The following is an 18,063-nucleotide window of genomic DNA, read 5'->3' on the forward strand; positions in this document are numbered from 1 at the left end:
TTAGCACTAGCCGCTGCTAGCATGACGTAGCACCTCGGCGTCTCTCAGACACTGTGGTGCTGGAGCATTCCAGAGTCTGCTCACGTGTGGGCATAACGTCAGCGTGTGCTTTGTTTCTCTTGTCTTTCTCAGGATATTGGTTTCATTTTTCTTCCTCTGTTCATTCAACAGGAATTTGATTTTTCATTTTTGTACAGGTTCAGTTCTTGGCCCACCAAGTTAATGTTTCCCCAGTTTTTTGGTTTCCTCATTGTTCCTCATCATTGATCATTCCTCAGCTGTTTTTAGATTGTACCTGGTCTCCATTTCCATCGATATCTGACAAAGAGAATCTGTAGGATCACTGACAACTGAGAGCTGATTTAAATACAGTGAAATATTATTACAACATAAAGGAATGCATTAGTTCAGAGAGTTCTGTGTTTTGCAAGAGAAAGCTCTGCCAGTCATTAGATTTCTTTTTTGGAGCAGGGAAAAAAAAACATTAATAAATCAGGAAGATATTAAATTTATGGCTGTGAAAGCGTTCTGACATGAAAGTCATGGAACATTTCATCACAGTTCTTTTTTTGTTGAAACCAGATTAACTGGTTAACTTAATATGTAAACCACAGTGAAAGGAGTTTGAATGCCAACACTGGTCATATATGCCTCACCTCTCACTGTGTATTGCATAGGATCTTGTTTGCTGTTTCTTTGTTCTCAGTTCGGGTGGGGTTGAAGGTACTCATGGTGGAGCTCTGATTGCAACATACTGGCCTACAGCAGTTGACAAATGTGCAACAAACAAATCCATTTCACCAGTTATGTTTTAGCAGGATTGACTAAAGGCAACATAAGGCAACAATATATATAAAATATAAGTATGGGCTAAACTATACCACCACAACATTTACTGTGATGACTAATCAGGAGCTCTATGGAAAAACTTAGATTCAACAGGGTGTAAAATCTGTTTTTTGGGCAGATTTCAGCTAAAATGATTACCCAAAGTTTAGCCGGGTTAATTTTTGTTACAGAATCTAATAGACACGAAATCTCAAATACTACTGTACTGTGAAAAAGACTCCTTCTCTCACATTAACTAAAACCAGAATATAATTCAATATTTTTTATAAGCCTCGTGTAAAGCTGATCTTCACTTGAATGCATCTAATTCATAATTATTTATGTAATATCCGTTTATGTCACTTTAAAGATGATATGCTTTGTGTATTTTATAGTTCTACTTGATCCTTGTAATCCGTTTAAAGGATTTCACTTTGTCAAAGCGAAGTTTATGGCTTTAAATGTGTTGGATCACCTGTTGTAGAACAGATGTACTTGGCACACCCTTTTATGTAACTGTCGTGTTGAGTGACTCATTTAATAAGCACCTGAATCAGTGATGTCAGCCAGGCGGGTTTACATTAAGGAAGTGTCTGCTATTATGTCAACACCCAGATATGTTATGGTCAAAGCAAAGAAAGTCTTAATAAATGCACTAAAAGTCAAGCTCTCTTTATGTCTCCATCTCCGTCTCTCCCCCTGCAGAGGTGAGCTTGTTCAACCCGTCTCAGATCTCAGACAAGGTGCTGCTGCGAATCCTGCGCCACCCCGATGTGATCCAGGAGATCAAGTTTAACGAAAATGACAAGCGCTCGTCCCGTCACTACGTCTACCAGAGGGGCAAACCCGTCGACTACTTTGTCCTCATCCTGCAGGTACGCGGTGGTTGATTGAAGAGGAGGGGGGTGCAGCGTGACGTGGTTCTGTGGCTGCTTGTTGCTCCAGTGTGGGTGAAATAGCAGCTCTGAATGCAGAAGCTGCTCACGCTGCTGCCTTATCATCTCAAGCAGATCGAAAGGACATCAGGCTCTTTCTAAAATCTTTTCTCTTCCATCCTTCCACACACTCACGCTACCACACAGAACATCGAGTTTTATTTTATCTCTCACATAACGTATTCTGCGTAGTCTTTGTATCACCAGTCGTTTCTTTGCAGTTTGGTTGGATGTTGAATATGCACAGTACACACATGGAGCCGCAGCTGACGTAGCCATCTGAACGCAAGGTCCATTTAGTTGCTCCATTTGGTCGGAGCTTCACGTTATATCACACAACCTTCGTCATTCATGTGATACTTAGTTTGGAATTGTAAGGTTTTTGTTTCTTGTCTAAAAAGAGGATTTCCAAACTACAGATATAATAGCAGCAGCAGTTTGCCCGGAGGGAGTGTTGATGTAATTGTACCAAGTTTTATCTTGGAAGTCAAGTATAAATAAAACCATAGTAACATGTTTTTCTCAGCCTGAAATCAGAATAGTTTTATTAACAGCCCTCTGACTCACCGTTGTGAGCACATCCTGCCTCCTAAATGTCATACTCTCATCGCTGTGGTGCGGTTTGAATTATGAGACTGACCTTCCACACATGCTCTTCCTCTTTCTTTCTTTGAGCATTATCTCCACCTCCACCTCTTTTCTTCTCCCGTCGAGTCCTCCCCTCAGTGAGTGCATCTGGAGCTTAGCAGGGCTGAGCGGTCTGCCTTGTTGTTAAGCGCCGCTCTAAGCTTCAGCGTGTGTCAGACAGATGGCGGTAGGCGTCATGTGCAGTGCCGACCCCGACAGGGGTCCAGAAACTGTTGATAAAGCAAAGTGTGTTGGCGTTTGCCTGTGTTTGTGTGTAAAAGCATTTAAAATTAAGCTGAGTCAGTGAGTAATAGCACCATGGCAAAATTATCTTCCAAAAGTAGTCTTAACTCGCAATAATGACTAAGTTCCTAGACGGAACCCATTTTAATGTTTTAAATTTGATGGGATGACAGGAAGGCTCAGTCTCAAGGTTTTAGGTTCACAGTTTTCGAAGCATATTGTAAGTGTTATAATCACTATTTGTTAGGGATTAGCCGGGTGTGGTTTAGCTCGCCTAAAAAAAGACCTGAGTGCCTCAGAAAACAACAGAAGTCAGAGTTTCCTGAAATAGCCTTGAAGAAATAATTGAAATCAAAGTAAACCCCAGTGTCCTGTCATCTGTGGTCATAAGTGGCTGTGCACTGGGTACTGCTTGTTCTGTCGCTAACACATATGACACCACTGGCCTGGACATGTGCGTGGGTGTTTCCTGCTTATCATGACTGTGGGATTCTTGTTTCATACGCCTGTTTAGGTGTGGATTTGGCGTCAGATAGATGAGTGATTTGCAGGTTGAGCCGTGTTTGTCACACAGAGGTGTTATCAGACAAGAATAGGCATCTCTTTCGTGCCGCTGCTGCTCTTCTTGTCCTCATATCCCTGGTTAGCCACAAAAACAACATTTCTGAACAGGCAATAGTTTTGTATTTCTGTTTATAATATTTGGTTTAAAGTGTCTTTCACTGTCTCTCTCTCCTCCTAAATCTGTCCTTCAAATGTTATTGTCTCCTTTGCCAGAGCACAGCCATCAGTTACAGCAGTTAATATTAAGTAAAGATTGTATAGTGGACATAATATACTTAATTTATTGCTGAATTCCTGCTAAAGCTTTTAAGCCTCTTTTCACCAAGCTGTAGTTTCACAAAATATTGGATCGTCAAGATAAAGACTGCTGCTCGCCTCAGTTAGGCAGAACGAGCTCACAGTGGAAACAGAACTATCACGAATGTACAGTCGGTTGAGTGAATTTAAGACCAGACGATCAAGAAAATGTCAAAAATGTCATCGTGTGAGTGTTGTTACAGCAATAACAATTTGGAAGTCACAGCTGATCCAAAGTCGATCAGCTGTACGAGGAGATTAACTATGACTACTTTAAGGGTTTTAAGAGGCAGATTTGGTGGAATGCCAGCCCGCAGGAGGTTTAAGTCAAACACTCAGCACCTCCATGACTCCAGTGGTGGCTTTTAAAATGTTTGTGCTTTTGCAAACATTTGGAAGCCACCACTGTTTGTGGGTTAAGCATGCTTTCTAGGTAGATTAAGCAGGGTATATTACAGCATGCTGTAGCTCACATATTATTTGAAGAGAAGCCAGTGGCATGACCTCTCTGCACTGTACTGAAGGGATAATTGTCATGTGATTAATACTGAAGACAGAAGAATGCATACAGGATGTTACCAAAACAAAGAAGTAGTCACAAAGGCAAATTTCTACTATTTTTTATGTTATGGACAAATCAAAGAAGAGCTGTGGATTAATCTGATCCTGTCCTGTCAGTGCTTTGTGAGGGACGTTCATGGTCGACATTAAGGCTTCAACAGCAAAATAAGATCCATTGCGATGAAGCCTGATGAAGCCAGAGGCTGTTTGTAAGTAGCCGTCTCTGTAAATGTGCTCTTGTGTCTTTAACGGAGAGATGAAGCCAGCAGTGTCACACCTGAAAAGGTCTCAGTTAAAGGCAGGAGGAAGTGGAAAAGGCTAAACTATTATGGATCCCACTGCTCTTCTTGGTAAGACTTGCCAAACTCTGCATCTGATTGGTTTTCTTTGTTGGTTGACTTGATTAGGTTTAGGCATGAGGAGTGAGATTGGTTAGGATAAGCCAATCAGAGGCCGAGGGGGGCGGATCGAGGCAGTGGGATTCGTAGTAATGTCTCAGCTGTGACTTTGTGGCTGGTCCTAAAGGTCATGCCCCTCACTAATTGATCCACATTATGTAAGATGTTAGTGAAGAGGGGAGGACGCCATTCACACCTGCTGTCAGTCAGTAAACTTGTTCCAAACACACACCAGCTTCAACCTGAGAATCTCTACCTCTCTGTGTAAGCTCACACACGGTAAGCACAAGAAAAGGCAGCTGTTGTACATCCGCTGTCTCCACTCTGTGTACATGTACACGTGCTCACAAATCCCACAGGCTGGGAAAATTACGCTTCATTGTTTTAATCTCACTCTTTCACACACATTCATTTCCCACATGTTGGTTACGTCCTTGTCCTTAAACAGTCATTAGCCGGGTCAAGCAATCCAGGGGATCATCTCGACTTTCTCCCCGCCGCTCGTCTAGGTGAGATTTCACCCCGTGGGAGGCCGGATATCGAGGATGTTGTGAAGAGACCCCACATGTGGAATAATCCGCTGAGACCTATTCGGAGAGGGTGGCATTTAGTGTAAGCATGCCAGGGTGGGAATTTTCCACTGTTGCACGCAGAATAGAAAGAGATTGCTAGAGCCTGTGGTTGTGAATAGTTCAGGATAGTGAGTGTGACTCTGAGGGAAAAATCCTCTGGGTTGTAATCGAACTTTAAAAGCAGTACATACAGCGATGTCTCACTCTTCTTCTGTCCTGACTGAAAGTGCAGTTTTTGTTTTCTGTGTGTCTCAGTTATACCTAATTCAGGTAGAGCAAGTTTAAGGTCTTGGACTATTTTATGACTCACCTGAAACTGAAGGACAATATTCATTATATTGTGTGCTGATAAATATTTTATTTCAGTGTTTACAGATGCACTGCAGAATACTCATTGAATTATTAATCTCTAGTTTCCCTGAAGATTCTTGGGTGAGCGTGTGTGTGTTGCTTTTGTGTGCTGTTCATGTTTGTCCTGCAAACAAGATTATACTCTTTACATTCCAGGAGTGCTTATTTGGAAATGTGGAGAGAAGAGAGAGAGAGAGAGAGAGAATGGTGCAGAGGGATTGTTTTAGTGTGAAACTACTTGTTTTGGATGTGTGACAACAGCTTGTTGATTCAAGAAAAATTCTATTTAATGACATGGTGCTAAGTGTGGAAGGAGTACTTGCAACTTTTGTGCATGTTTGAGAAGTGAAAAAAGAATGACTTTCTCTGTGAACACCAAGCCACTTAATTTCCTCTTCAGTTTAATTATATATCCTGTTCTCTCATAGCCTAAGTGTCTAATACACGGTATATTACAGGCAGCTTCCTCACGTAGGCTCAGTGTGCACAGAGACAGACCATCTGCGTGTTCGGCAAAGAGGCAAAAAAAAAATAAATCATTACATTTTGAAAAGTTTGAATATTGTCCAAATATTAAAATAGCTTTTCCAGCTCTCCAGCTCTGCGTGGCTCCATCGTTTTCTGCATCAGTATTCCTCAGATACATTTCCTTATAGAAAAGAACATACCTCTCGGCTCTGCGTGTGTGTTTGTGTACATTTACGTGTTTGTATTTTTAGCAGTATGTGTGTATGTATGTCTCATGTGTGGGAGTCCAGTAGACTCATGAGAACCAAAACCTCAGATAGAGATAATTCACTGTCCTTGTTCCACTCCTTTTATAGCGTGTGTGTGTGTATGTTTGCATATATATGTGTGTGTGTGTGTGTGTGTATGTGTGTCTTCCTGGTAGTGATCTTCACTGTCAGCAGACGGGCTGTTTGTTTATGACCAGCGTGATTCATGCATCTATAAAGACGCTCTGTGATTCTCACAGAACAGAGTCTGTCTACACGGGCAGCGTTAGATGGCTGTCGTGCTCAGCTTCTGGAAATGTGTTGATATTTGAACTTGGTCATTTCAAGACTTTGAAAATTTGTTTTTATTAGATCAGGTCTGGATAAAACCAGGAAAAACATTGTTGACGCTAGGAGGCTAATATCTATGCTGCAGAGGCTTATAACCCTTCATCACACCTTTTCTCCTTTATCCGTGTGTTGTTGTAAGTTTCCTGCTTGGCAGTCACAATACATTGAATACTCATTTAGTGCCAAGCATCTTGTATTGTGCAGATAACCCAACGTACAAGCTTGTTGAAGTTTCCTTGTTTCCTTTCCTAAATTGTTTGCTGAGTGAGTTATGGCTCCTTGTGAGCAGGTGTAGAAAAGAAAAGAGGTTTTTGATGATCAGTGAATGATCTCTGTTTCTTTAAATTATCAGTGATGTCTTCAGACTGTTTATTTTGTGTGACCAATATAAAAGCCCTCATCATTTAAACGTTGTTGTTGTTGTTGTAGTTGCATTCCAGGATAATTCAGTCAGACCGTATTAGTGAGCAACTCTTCCTGTTGTGGACAAGAGCTGGAAAAATGTCAATCCTGTGGGAATAAGGAATATTCCTCTACTTAAAAGGAGACTCTTTGTGTGTGTGTGTGTGTGTGTGTGTGTGTAAGAGAGAGAGTGACCTCACACCCTTGGCACTAGAGAGTCAGACCGGGCTTTAGATTGATGCACTTTGGCACTGACTCACACTATGGGATCTCACTGAAGAAGTAAGTGTGTGTGTGTGTGAGTGAGTGACTCAGTGACTTTGCACAAACTGTTGGAGGAAACTGCTCAGTTTGACAGTCAGCCATTAAGTGAACTCTGTGGTTCATTTTGTACCACATGGTCACAAACCACTAAACACTGGGGCACACACACACAGGATTGTCGGGGGGGGGGTTCTTGTGCTTGTGGTCTCAGGTGGGCCCCCTACTGGTTTGTTATAGGTTATTAACATGCTTGTGACAGTGATTCCTCTGACCTCTGTGGCTCATCACAGCCTCTCTCTCTCTCTCTCTCACTCATTCACACACACACACTTGGCTCTGTTCTAGTGAGGTCCGGTTCTAGCGCTTTCCTAATCGATGCTTTCTGGTTTAGGAACCAGACACATTTCAAGACTTTTCCAAAGTGTCCTCTTTTGCCTTCAAGGCCCTACTCCTGCATTGTTAATTGTGCACTCAAGCCCTTGTTTCAGTACATTAAGACGTTTCACTTTCCTGAGTATCCCTAAAGCTCGCGTCCAGCACTTTATTGCTCCCAGTTATTTGACAGACATATACCGATATTCCCTTTTGTTGCTAAAAACAGTCTGCACAGTTTTCCCCACCAGTGGACTCTTTGAGTTGTAAATTACAGTCAACATTTTTGTCCTGCAGCTGGAAATGTATTAAAAATAACTTGACGCCCAGGAACTGACATAAAAATGATAGACTTTTATTGCCAGAGCAATTCATCATGTTTATTTCTTGTTTGGGGGTTTGCTGACAGCACTCTTAGTGAATAATTATTGTGAATATTAATGATAATTCACCCGAATGCATCTTTTAAAATATTTTCCCCTTCACTTCCCATTGGTGCTGTTTTTCTTGCCGCCTCTTCTCAGAGGCCCTCAGCAGAGAACACACCACCACCAACCACACACCATCATTTTACTTGCAGTAAACTTTATTGTTTTATGTTTTTGTCTGTGCGAGTGTTCTTTCTTCTCTTGCCTGCGGGTTTCGTGCCTTTCTACTAAGGATACTAAGGTTGTGCGTGAGCCTTTACAGTCGAGATTTGAAGTCTCCCTAAGATTCTGCCATTGTCTTTGTGTGAATTATTTTTAAAAAGTCTCCACAGTGTGTTTTAACTGTTTGGTTGCTGGCAACATGTCATTTTGTCTGAAACTGCTTTGAAGTTTTTTTGATAATCTCATCAGATACCTTCATAAGTGATGTCTCAGATCTCTGCACTTGTTTAGTGAGTATACTGTGATGTCATCCTAACTGAGAGAAATCGCGGCCGAGACTATAATAAGAAGTTATAATACAGCAAAGTCACTCTCCCTAAAGGCTTTGCTGTAATACTGTCACTGTCCCTCTCGCCCTCCCCCATCTCACTTCACCCCACTGCAGGATCAATAAAGTTCATCTTATCTTTTTCAACTTAAACCCTTTGCCTTCACTGGCCTTGATGAGTTTCATCACCGAAACGGAAAACTCGTCAAACACCTAGGTCCTGTTTAGCCGTAACAGGTCAGTAATAAATTATCACTCAAGGTCACGAGGAGGGCGGTGTTTGACAGTCGTTCAGTTAACATTCATCAGCGCCTCGACGTGTGTCAGTTTGATGGATAGAGACACCAGGTTCTCGCTCACGTTGTTGATGAGTCATAATGTGCCGACTTGACCTTTGGCCAAGACCCTCCTACAGTGCAGCCCCAGCACATGCAAAAACACACAACCAGAAACACAGTCTCATGTCCTCTGTGGTTTGTTCCCAAGCTCTTTCTTTCTTTTTTTTTTTTTTTTTACTGCTTTTCATTGAAAAGCTAGTTAGTGTTAAGGTTGTACATGTATTCTGTGATAAGGATGTGGACTTTGACTGCAGGTTTATAAAATATAAAAGCATGAAGCTATATGCTCTTTACACACAGAGAGAAATATTCCAGCCCAAAATTCCAAGATGCTGCCTGTCATTTTTAATATGTTGGAAACATTGTGAATCCTTGGTCTTTTATGCTGATTTCTTTTTAATAACAAAATAGCAATGTTTGAAGCTTTTATTCTAACTTTAGTCCCTTTATAAACTGCTAAACAGTTTTTCCCCAGTGTCAAAGTTATTGTAATTGCGTATCCGCGCTGCATTTTGCAGCAGTGTACTATCCACTGCACTGCACTGTCGCTTAAGAGGTTTTGTGTGTTTATATAACGAGCAGAAATAATCAACTCAGTTTTGTTACTGCGAAGCAAGTGTTTCTCAGTCTCGCTGTCGTTTGCACCCACCTGGCAGCACATGCCGGCTCACTGTCTTATATCATCAAATGCGCGACGGTCTGCAGCAGTGAAGTCTGACCTTTTGACACACAGAGCTTAAAGCGCTTTGCTGCTTCTCTCAATTCAAGTCAGGAGCAGCTTTTATTGCAGATGTCGCAGAGGGACTCTACAGGGTCTCCTGCACAAGTAGGAAAATTGATAAAAGCCTGTGACCAGGGTTTATTCTGGGAATCAGTTTCAGTGGTGGTCCACAGCGACCCAGTCAAGGCCTATTTTTAATGAAAGTCCAATCTTGGTGCAGGATATTGTGTTGGTAGGCTGTGCTGTCAGTGCAGACCGGCAGGCTTTACACCTCTCCTCCTGTCCTCCACCTCCCTCTGTTTCTATTCTTTCTCTCCTCCCTCCCCCGTGCCTCCCTTTAAATTAAACATCAGCCACACAGCAGCGTGGACGACCGCAAATCGCCGGACTCGTCCCTCTGCGCACTCCTGAGGCACGTGTGAGTCTTTTTTTGTGTGTGTGTGTATGTGCACGTGTTACAGGCCAAGTATTTGACCCCAGCCGATGGTCACAAACACACAGAGCTAAGCATATGTTGAACTGACGACAGAGCCAAGGAGGTTTAACCTCTGCATCAACTGTCAAAATGAACAAGTCCCGCAACAGTTGAGTAGACATTGGAGAGGCTTAGGATTATGAAAGAAGCTTCAGTAGGCCGGATTACTGCACAAAGTTTCCATGACATACTGGTGGTTTTGGAGTTTTGTTTGGTTTTGTTTCTGTCTACCTTCCTGATGAAATATGAAAGCCAGGCATGTTTTTGGGGTGAATGTCCTTGAGCAAGGCATTTGACCTCTGATTACTCAGAAGCCTGTGGTTGCACTGAGCAGGTGTGAAATGTGTGACGCAGGATGAATTCGGACCAGTGTGTCTCTGCGAAGGCATTCATGACCAGTGAATTTACATTTTTAAAATTTAAAGGTCAAAAATGAGCATCTCCACGCTCGAGGAGACAAGCGCTATGGAGGTGTGTTTTTAATTTCCACACTAAACACAGCTGAAGAATCACGTTTATTTCTGAACATCAATGCAGGTTCATGAAACACAAGTGAAAGCAGAGGCCTGAAACGGCACGCTCATGTTAGTAGGGACAGCTTGAATTATGAGTATGTGGACTGAATACAAGCCTAAAGGTATGACTGCACATTTTTACCTGCATGCTCATCTCTTTTGCCATTTTACTCCTTGGTGGTTATTGTTTATCATTTACAGTTAGTTCATGAAAAACTCTTTATTTTTGATCCATTGGACACAGCAATGCAGTTAGCGAGTAGACATTGTTAAGTGTTTGGTGAATTAACCGGTGAGTTGGGTTTGAAAATCAGTCCTTGTTTGAATCATTTATGAAGCAAAAACAGTTCTACAGATGAGGGGCTTTGCTAATGTTTCATGTCAGCAAGAAGTTAATTTTTGTGGGGTTTGGACTGTTCAGGTCAGGCAAAGTAAAAAAAGTTGACGCTCTGACTGCTTGCAGGCAGTAAATTTCCCAAATTTAGGACAATTTACAGGCCAAACAATGAAGATAAATCAACAGTGTTGAAAGCTGTAAGTTACAGCCATGGATAGAGTCGGTGAGGACGTGCTGCTCTCAGAGGGCGTCACAGTGATTGAAATCCTCATGGCTTTACAGAGAGGACGGTCTGTGTTTACTGTGATGCTGGAGAGATGACACCAGGCAAACGGAATTGACCGTTATGAGAAAAACAAAGCAGCCAAACTGTCTCGTGCTCTAAATGCACCTGCAGAGGTAGAGCTCAGTTCTGATCGGTGTTGACGTCGGTTGTGAAGCAGTCGCTGCTGAGCCGCGGCGAGATGTCGTGAGCTTAACTCAGCGCAGCGTTTGTGATGGGAGCAGCCTACTTCAGTTCAGCGACAGGCCCTCCCTCCTCGGCTCTCCTGTAATATCCAAGCAAGGTTTCTAATTTGGCACGCACCCTAAAATAGCACGAGTGATGGTTATATCAGATGGTTTATGTTTGGTAATGTTCGCTCTCTGTCATACCAGCTCAGTCCAGGAAGTCTTAAAGAGAAATCTACACAGAGCTAAAATGAGGATGGTCTGATTTGATAGTGATGGATTTGTAGTGACCTGTGAGTGTGATGTGTCACAACTCAACCTTATACACTTCACTTCGTTTCTCCTTGAGAGCTTCTTTAAGATCTTGAATTTCATGGCATTGCACATGTATTCTTTGCGCTTCTTCCAACACTTTACTGATGCTATATGAAGCTCAGACTGTGTGAAATATTAACTTAAGATTTGAAGGATTTTTATGCTTGCTTTCTGTTTGATCAAAAGGAAATATTCCTGATATTTTTGCATTTTAAGCTCAAATCCTGACAGGCCAGTCTGACATATTTGATAAGTTTGGAAAAATTTAAAAACCCGACTACAATTTAAATATGATTTGTGTCGCTTTGGGGATCACTTGGCTTCACAGTATCATGTGGTATTGAACCCTTCAGTAGGTTTACAGTATATTCTAGTCAAGCTGCTACTCGCAATCAAGAGGTCGAGGTTTTGTTGTCATGTCAGCTGTTCACACAACAGTGAACAGTGAAACGAGACAGTGTTCCTCCAGGGACCAAGTGCTACACTAGAATTTAAATACACACTGTACATAGTATACTGCATAGTATACATACTATATACAGTGCACAGCACTATACATAGTGCACAATGACTGTGCAGACGATGCACACAGCACAGAGACTATACAAGACTATACATACTGCACAAAGACTATAGATACAAATCAGACAATCAAATCAAGTCAGCCATAGGTCCTGCATCACACCAGTCCTCACAGTCCCTTCATTGGCTTGTCTTGCCCCTAAATACATTCCTGAACTTTTGCATCTCTTGCATCTGACCAAAGCCTCATAGATCAGCTAAGTCTATAATCAGTTAAAAAAAAAAAACAATTTCTACTACTACTACTACTACGTCTGTCTTTTGCTGCATATGTATTTTTATTTTTCTGTAACTGCACTTTGTAACTTTGTTTGAAAAGTGAATTTAGTAGTTTAGTCATCACTGCTGCCTGCAGCGAGCTCTTATTTGTCCCCCTTTATTTTACCACCTGTTCTGCTTTCATCAGCCCAGCCACCATGTGTGGGGATGGGAGGATGAGGAGATGGAGGGAAGGAGGGGATTAACTGTGCTGCATTGTTGCTGCAGTTCACACATTCCAGTGGGCCAATTCAGGCCAACTCACTGTACCAACACAGAGGCCTCCTTTAACCCTCCCCTTCTGTCCCCTGTCCTCCCCTCCCCTCCATCTCCCCCTCTGACTCCGATCTCTCCATCCCGCATCTGTGCAGCCCTGATTTTAATTGGACAGAGAACACCTGGCAGGTCTGCATCCCATCCTCTTTGTGCAGTCTCATCTCTTTTCTGATTTGTGAATTCTGATTCATAGAGTGCAAAGTAGCCTCTAATCAAGGCCAAATTACTGTATGCCAGCCTGTTTTGGCCTGGGGTTGCACTGCCCTCTACAGGCCAAACAGTGCAATTTCATAAAAACTGAAAGTCAGGGTGACAAGGCACTGTCAAGTGTTTCTTTCAGGATTAGTAATCCAGTTCACTGTTGTCTAGCTCTGGCTGGAGCTCCAATGAACAGTCAATGAATCAGTTAACCGAATGACAGAAAATTATTTTATTTATTTTTTTAAAGAAAACTTTTTTTAAACCAAACTGATTACCTTTGGGGTTTGAGACATCAGCTGGGAAATTGTAACAGGCATCTTTCATATTTTCTTACATCTTACATTTATTGACGATAGAAAAGGATTAATCAAGAGAATAATAATTTGTGCTGTGATCTCTCAATACTCTCTGAACCATAAAGGAGCTGGTAAGCCGCCCAGAAATGTCACTCACATGACTTTATAAGTGGAACACAAAAACACATGTAGTCCATTCTTTGATATAATTATGGTTGACAATCAGATACTATTATGGATGTATTGAATGTATGTTGTGCTGAAACTAAATAATTGAAACAGAAGAAAATGGATTTTAAGTTTATCAAGTAAAGGGATTTTACCTTCTTTACCTCCCAATGTGACCCAGCACAGATGAGCCATACAGAAAATGGATAAATGGATGGACGTGTCTTACCGCCACATGTCTCGCTAGTTCTTCTGATATTTCACTTCATTTAGAGCAAACATCACTGACACAATAAGTCATGAGGGGAAAATATTAGCTGCTTCACTGTCACTGCTATGGCACTGCGCTCGCACTGTGACAGAAATGTTGCTGTTTGCAGGGTAAATCCCACCTGCAGTAAACAGATAATAAATGGATGTTGTTGTTATTGTCGCAGCTGTAATTTCTCACGCAGCGTCTGTGTTTATTTCTTTGTCAGGGACGAGTGGAAGTGGAGGCCGGCAACGAGAACATGAAGTTTGAGACCGGACCGTTCTCTTTCTATGGAGTCATGGCGCTTAGTGCTCCCTCACTGGGTGAGTCCTCACCTCCTGCTGTCTGCAGTAAATTATTAATGCACTATTTATCATCTGTTAAGCCTAAATTAGTATTTGCAGTGTAATCTCTGTGGTTTAAGTCGCTCTACTGCCGCCTAGTGGCAAATATTAAAGTACACCAGCCACTTTGAGTGTCATAAAGCGGACCATAAAATATTTAGTTGAATTAAAATGACTAATGTCATTTGTAGTGACCACTTTTTTCATCATCAGTAATTCTGTTAATTATAAGAAATGGATAATAATATAACACATAATAATAAAAAAACAAACTCATCGCTTACCCCAAAAATGCTAGTAATGCAAATACTGACTCTGCATGCTCTGACTCTGGCAGGTTTAATTCATGGTTTTCACCTACTGTGGATGATTTGTACTCAAGATTCACTACAGCAACATGTGAGCACATGCTGATGTTCATGAGGCTGCAGCATCTCTTCCTTTCCCTTTTAACATGGCACCACAAGCTGTCTGCATGTGCTGCTTAGGGTCATCTATCCAAACAGTCAATACAATCAGCTGCCCAAAAGATGTAATCTTTCAGCAAGGCAGTTTATCAAAACACCAATTCATCAACAAGCAAATGAACACAGAACAGTGTGTAGCGTTTGTGCATGGGGAGTCCAGTGCTCCTCATGAATAAGATTTGCTAGTTTTTAGTCTGTTACCGGTTTATTTACAGTTTATTAGTTAATATTTTAAAAAACATTCTGGTTATTTATTTTGTTTATTGTGATGCTGGTCACATCAGCAGCCCTTTTCACAGATGACAAAAACAGAATATATGAAAATGAGGGACGAAAGAGTAAAGAGTGTCTGTTGTGTATGTGATACACTTTCTTTATCTGATAAACCAGTAGTAACGCTGGGATGCGCATGCATGCTGGGACAGACGTGTCTTTAACACGCCCTCGCTCACATACTGTCTTGTGGTTGGCCTCCAGGACCTGCTTGCATACGTGTGACGGCAGTGAATACATGTTATGTAGGGACACAAAGCTCATTTTTATCTTTTCTCTCTCCACTGGTTTTGCTGTTTTGTGTTGTTTGTTTCTGTGTTTATTATTCAGCTATCAGCTTGTATGTTTCATGTCTACTTTTCAAGCTTTTTTTCTCCTGTGACGCTGACCTAAAGGGCTGGATATCAAAGCCAAACAGTTTTATGGTGCAGACTGAAGTGTGTCCTTCAAGTTTTGGAAACTAGTACAGAAATTTTTACTTACTTGTTTACTTACTGTTTAATCAGATATTTATTGATTTAAACCTCACACTTGTCATTTTCTGAATTCTGTTTAGGCAAAGTTGTGTAAAAGAGTTTGTTTTTAGAAATGTAACATTTGAGAATGTTAATTCTTATAGAAGAACCTATTTATTTCTTTTGATCAAAGTAAGGTATTCAAGCAAGCGTCCGTCTCTTTGGTTAGAGTAAGAGATTTATGAAACATCATTTCTTAATTTTTTCGACCTTCCTTCCTCCTCCCCAGCGTCTGCCTCATTCACCCTTTTCATCAACGCTTCTGATCGATCAAACCTTCAGAAGCAGCTCGGTGACGTGAACGTTCGTCACACCTGAAAAAGCTGAATGTCTCTGTGGTTTTGCATGATCCTCACCCTGTCTGGATGCAGATCTGCCTCTGTGTCTGCCACTGTCTCACTCACTCTCCCTCCCTTCCCCACCTTCACCCCCCCTCCTTCCCTGTGTCCCATCGTCCCCCCCCCTCTTCTCCTCTCAGTGGCTGCACCTCGTCCTTGCCACCTCCCCTTTAAGAGGTTTTCTCTGTTCTCTCGGTTGCCAGGTAAACTCCGGCATGTCTGGGTCCTTTAACACGAAGGGTGGGAGGGTTGGCGGGGCTCCGGGGTGGGTGGGCAGGCCCGGCTCTTGATTGCCAAGTGTATTTGAAATGTTTGTACATGTTGCCTGTCTGTAAATTAGAGCCTGATCACAGAGGGCAGAGAATTTCTCTTGTATTGATCCTCAGGAGTTGGCATAACATGTTCAAAGGTTTCACCCCACAAAGAGCAGTGTGGTAGCAGTTATCTTGTCCATTGAGGGCAGCAAGGAGTTCCAAGATGGCAGCTGTTTTTTTTGGCAAATAAGCTCTTTCTTCAACCAAAACAACCTCACTTACTCCCAGTTTTATTGAGGGACCATTTTATTGGCACAGCTTTTGCATAGCAGGTAAGTAGGAGGCAGTGAGGAGGTGGTAGGTCCATCTATTCTTAGCCAACACGTGTAGGTGTGGGTCAACATTGATGTTACTGTGTGACATGAAGAGGTTGGTGCGCTCGGACTCTGGCAGAACAGCCAATAATTTGCCTTATCACAATGTAATGTGACAAGGCTAAGACAAGGCCAGACAAGACTCCCACAAGTTTATTTTCCAACAAAATTTTGCACAGGTATTCCAGCGTGACTGAGCCCCAGTGCACAAAGTCCATAAAGAGTCCTGACCTCAACCCCATCAAACTTTTGGATGCACTTGAACAGAGATTGCTAGCCAGGTCTTTTCATCCAACATCAGTGGCTGACCTGATAAATGCTCTGCTGCATGAAGGGGCAAATATTCCCACTGAAACGCTCTTCACTCACAAATCACTCAAATCTTGTGGAAAGCCTTCCCAGATGAGTGGAAGCTGTTATAGCCGCAAAGCTGTTTATAGATTTAAAATATGATGTCATTAAAGTCCCTGCTGGTGTAATAGTCAGATGTCCTAATACTTTTGTCTCTATAGTGTGTCACGGTCATAATAACTAGCAAAATATCCAAATTAGGATGGTATTATGAAAAGCTCCTGCATGTTATGTCCTGTATGTTATTGTTGCCGCTTTTAAAAAAAATCATTCGAGTTCTAATTGTCATCACACTGTATGGATGACATTACTTCTGACTGAGCTCCACATACCCTCGTAGTCTGTTGTTGATCTTGTTACATTGTGATTGTTTTTTTCACTTGATCACCTTTTCTTATGTGATGACATTTTATTACCCGATGTAAACAGTGTTTTTTTGAAGAGGTGTATGCAAACATCAGAGCCCCAGTACAGTCAACATAATAATGAAGGGAATATGCTAAGGAGGAGAAACTAGACAAAGATAAATATTTTGTACTGAGGCACATTACAGTGATTCATTGGCGAGAGAAAGACATTAAGACGTGATGTGTTTCTGTGGAGACAGGCTGATGAGACGCAGGGGTTGGAGAGAAAAGATTTTAGTGTGAAGAAGTTAAGATTTGATTCTGTGGTTCAGCCTGTATTTGAAGATGCAGGAAGAGAAGAGCCATGCAGGAAGAAGTGCACACTGTACTGTCCTCCTGTACATGTGTATGGAGGAGCAGAAATATGGAGGAGACACAGAGGAGGTTGTTGCTGCCAACTAAGAAAGTTGATCAAAGAGCACATCTGCCAAAATGTCAGCTCAGTTCTTAAACAGCAGGGCTCTGGGGGACAGAAAATGATCACATGGCACCTCTGGGATAAAACGATGAAGGATAGGACAACATCACGAGACACCCAGATGGAACTTGAAACCCCTCAAGTGCTTAAGCTGTTGACTCTTCACAGCACTGGCTTGGGAAGCATCTTCAGATGTTTCTCATCAGTATTTCAGTGTAAGAACACTGGGACTGTTTTCTCATTAAAATGAATGAAGGTGACAGCGTGAGATGCATCTTGGGATTTTTTAGTTCAGGTGGGTTATTGGTTGTTGTTGTCCTATCCCTCATTTCCATGGTGTCATGTAAACCCATAGTTTTCAAAACTAAAGGACATTAATTACTAAAATAGATTAGTAGATAGTCTCTCAGAGCGTAACAGTCAAGAAGCTCATTAAATCTGCAGCTGATATCTTTCCCTTACTTAATTACAAATTCTCAATTCCAAGTCTAATCCCAGAACCTACTCAGTCTTGTGATGCTGAATAAAAATGTTTAGATAACTGTAACTTCATTATGAGGGATGGGGTTAGAGCAGGGATGAGGATTTTTGTTTGGAACTGGGTCCATCGTTCATCATCTTTAATTTTAAAAACACTAACTTGATCTGCGAACACCAGGTCACAAGTAGAGGTTTAGTCTCTTTAAAACTTTCCCTGATTTTTAAAGTCCTGAAGATCCAGTGGCTCACTTTTCTATA

The 18,063-nt window shown here is 41.8% G+C and overlaps 1 protein-coding gene across 1 annotated transcript in view; it reads left to right on the plus strand.

Annotated features, from left to right (window-relative positions):
• The window catches only part of LOC124057587 (metal transporter CNNM4), a 42,206-nt gene that overhangs the window by 16,503 nt on the left and 7,640 nt on the right, over nt 1–18,063 (plus strand). The window contains exons 4-5 of the mRNA XM_046385993.1: nt 1,534–1,703; nt 13,811–13,907. Of these exons, the coding sequence (XP_046241949.1) occupies nt 1,534–1,703; nt 13,811–13,907 (267 nt within the window). The remainder of the gene's footprint in view (nt 1–1,533; nt 1,704–13,810; nt 13,908–18,063) is intronic.

The sequence above is a fragment of the Scatophagus argus genome, chromosome 4 (genome assembly GCF_020382885.2).
Source record: "Scatophagus argus isolate fScaArg1 chromosome 4, fScaArg1.pri, whole genome shotgun sequence".
Classification (NCBI taxonomy): domain Eukaryota; kingdom Metazoa; phylum Chordata; class Actinopteri; family Scatophagidae; genus Scatophagus; species Scatophagus argus.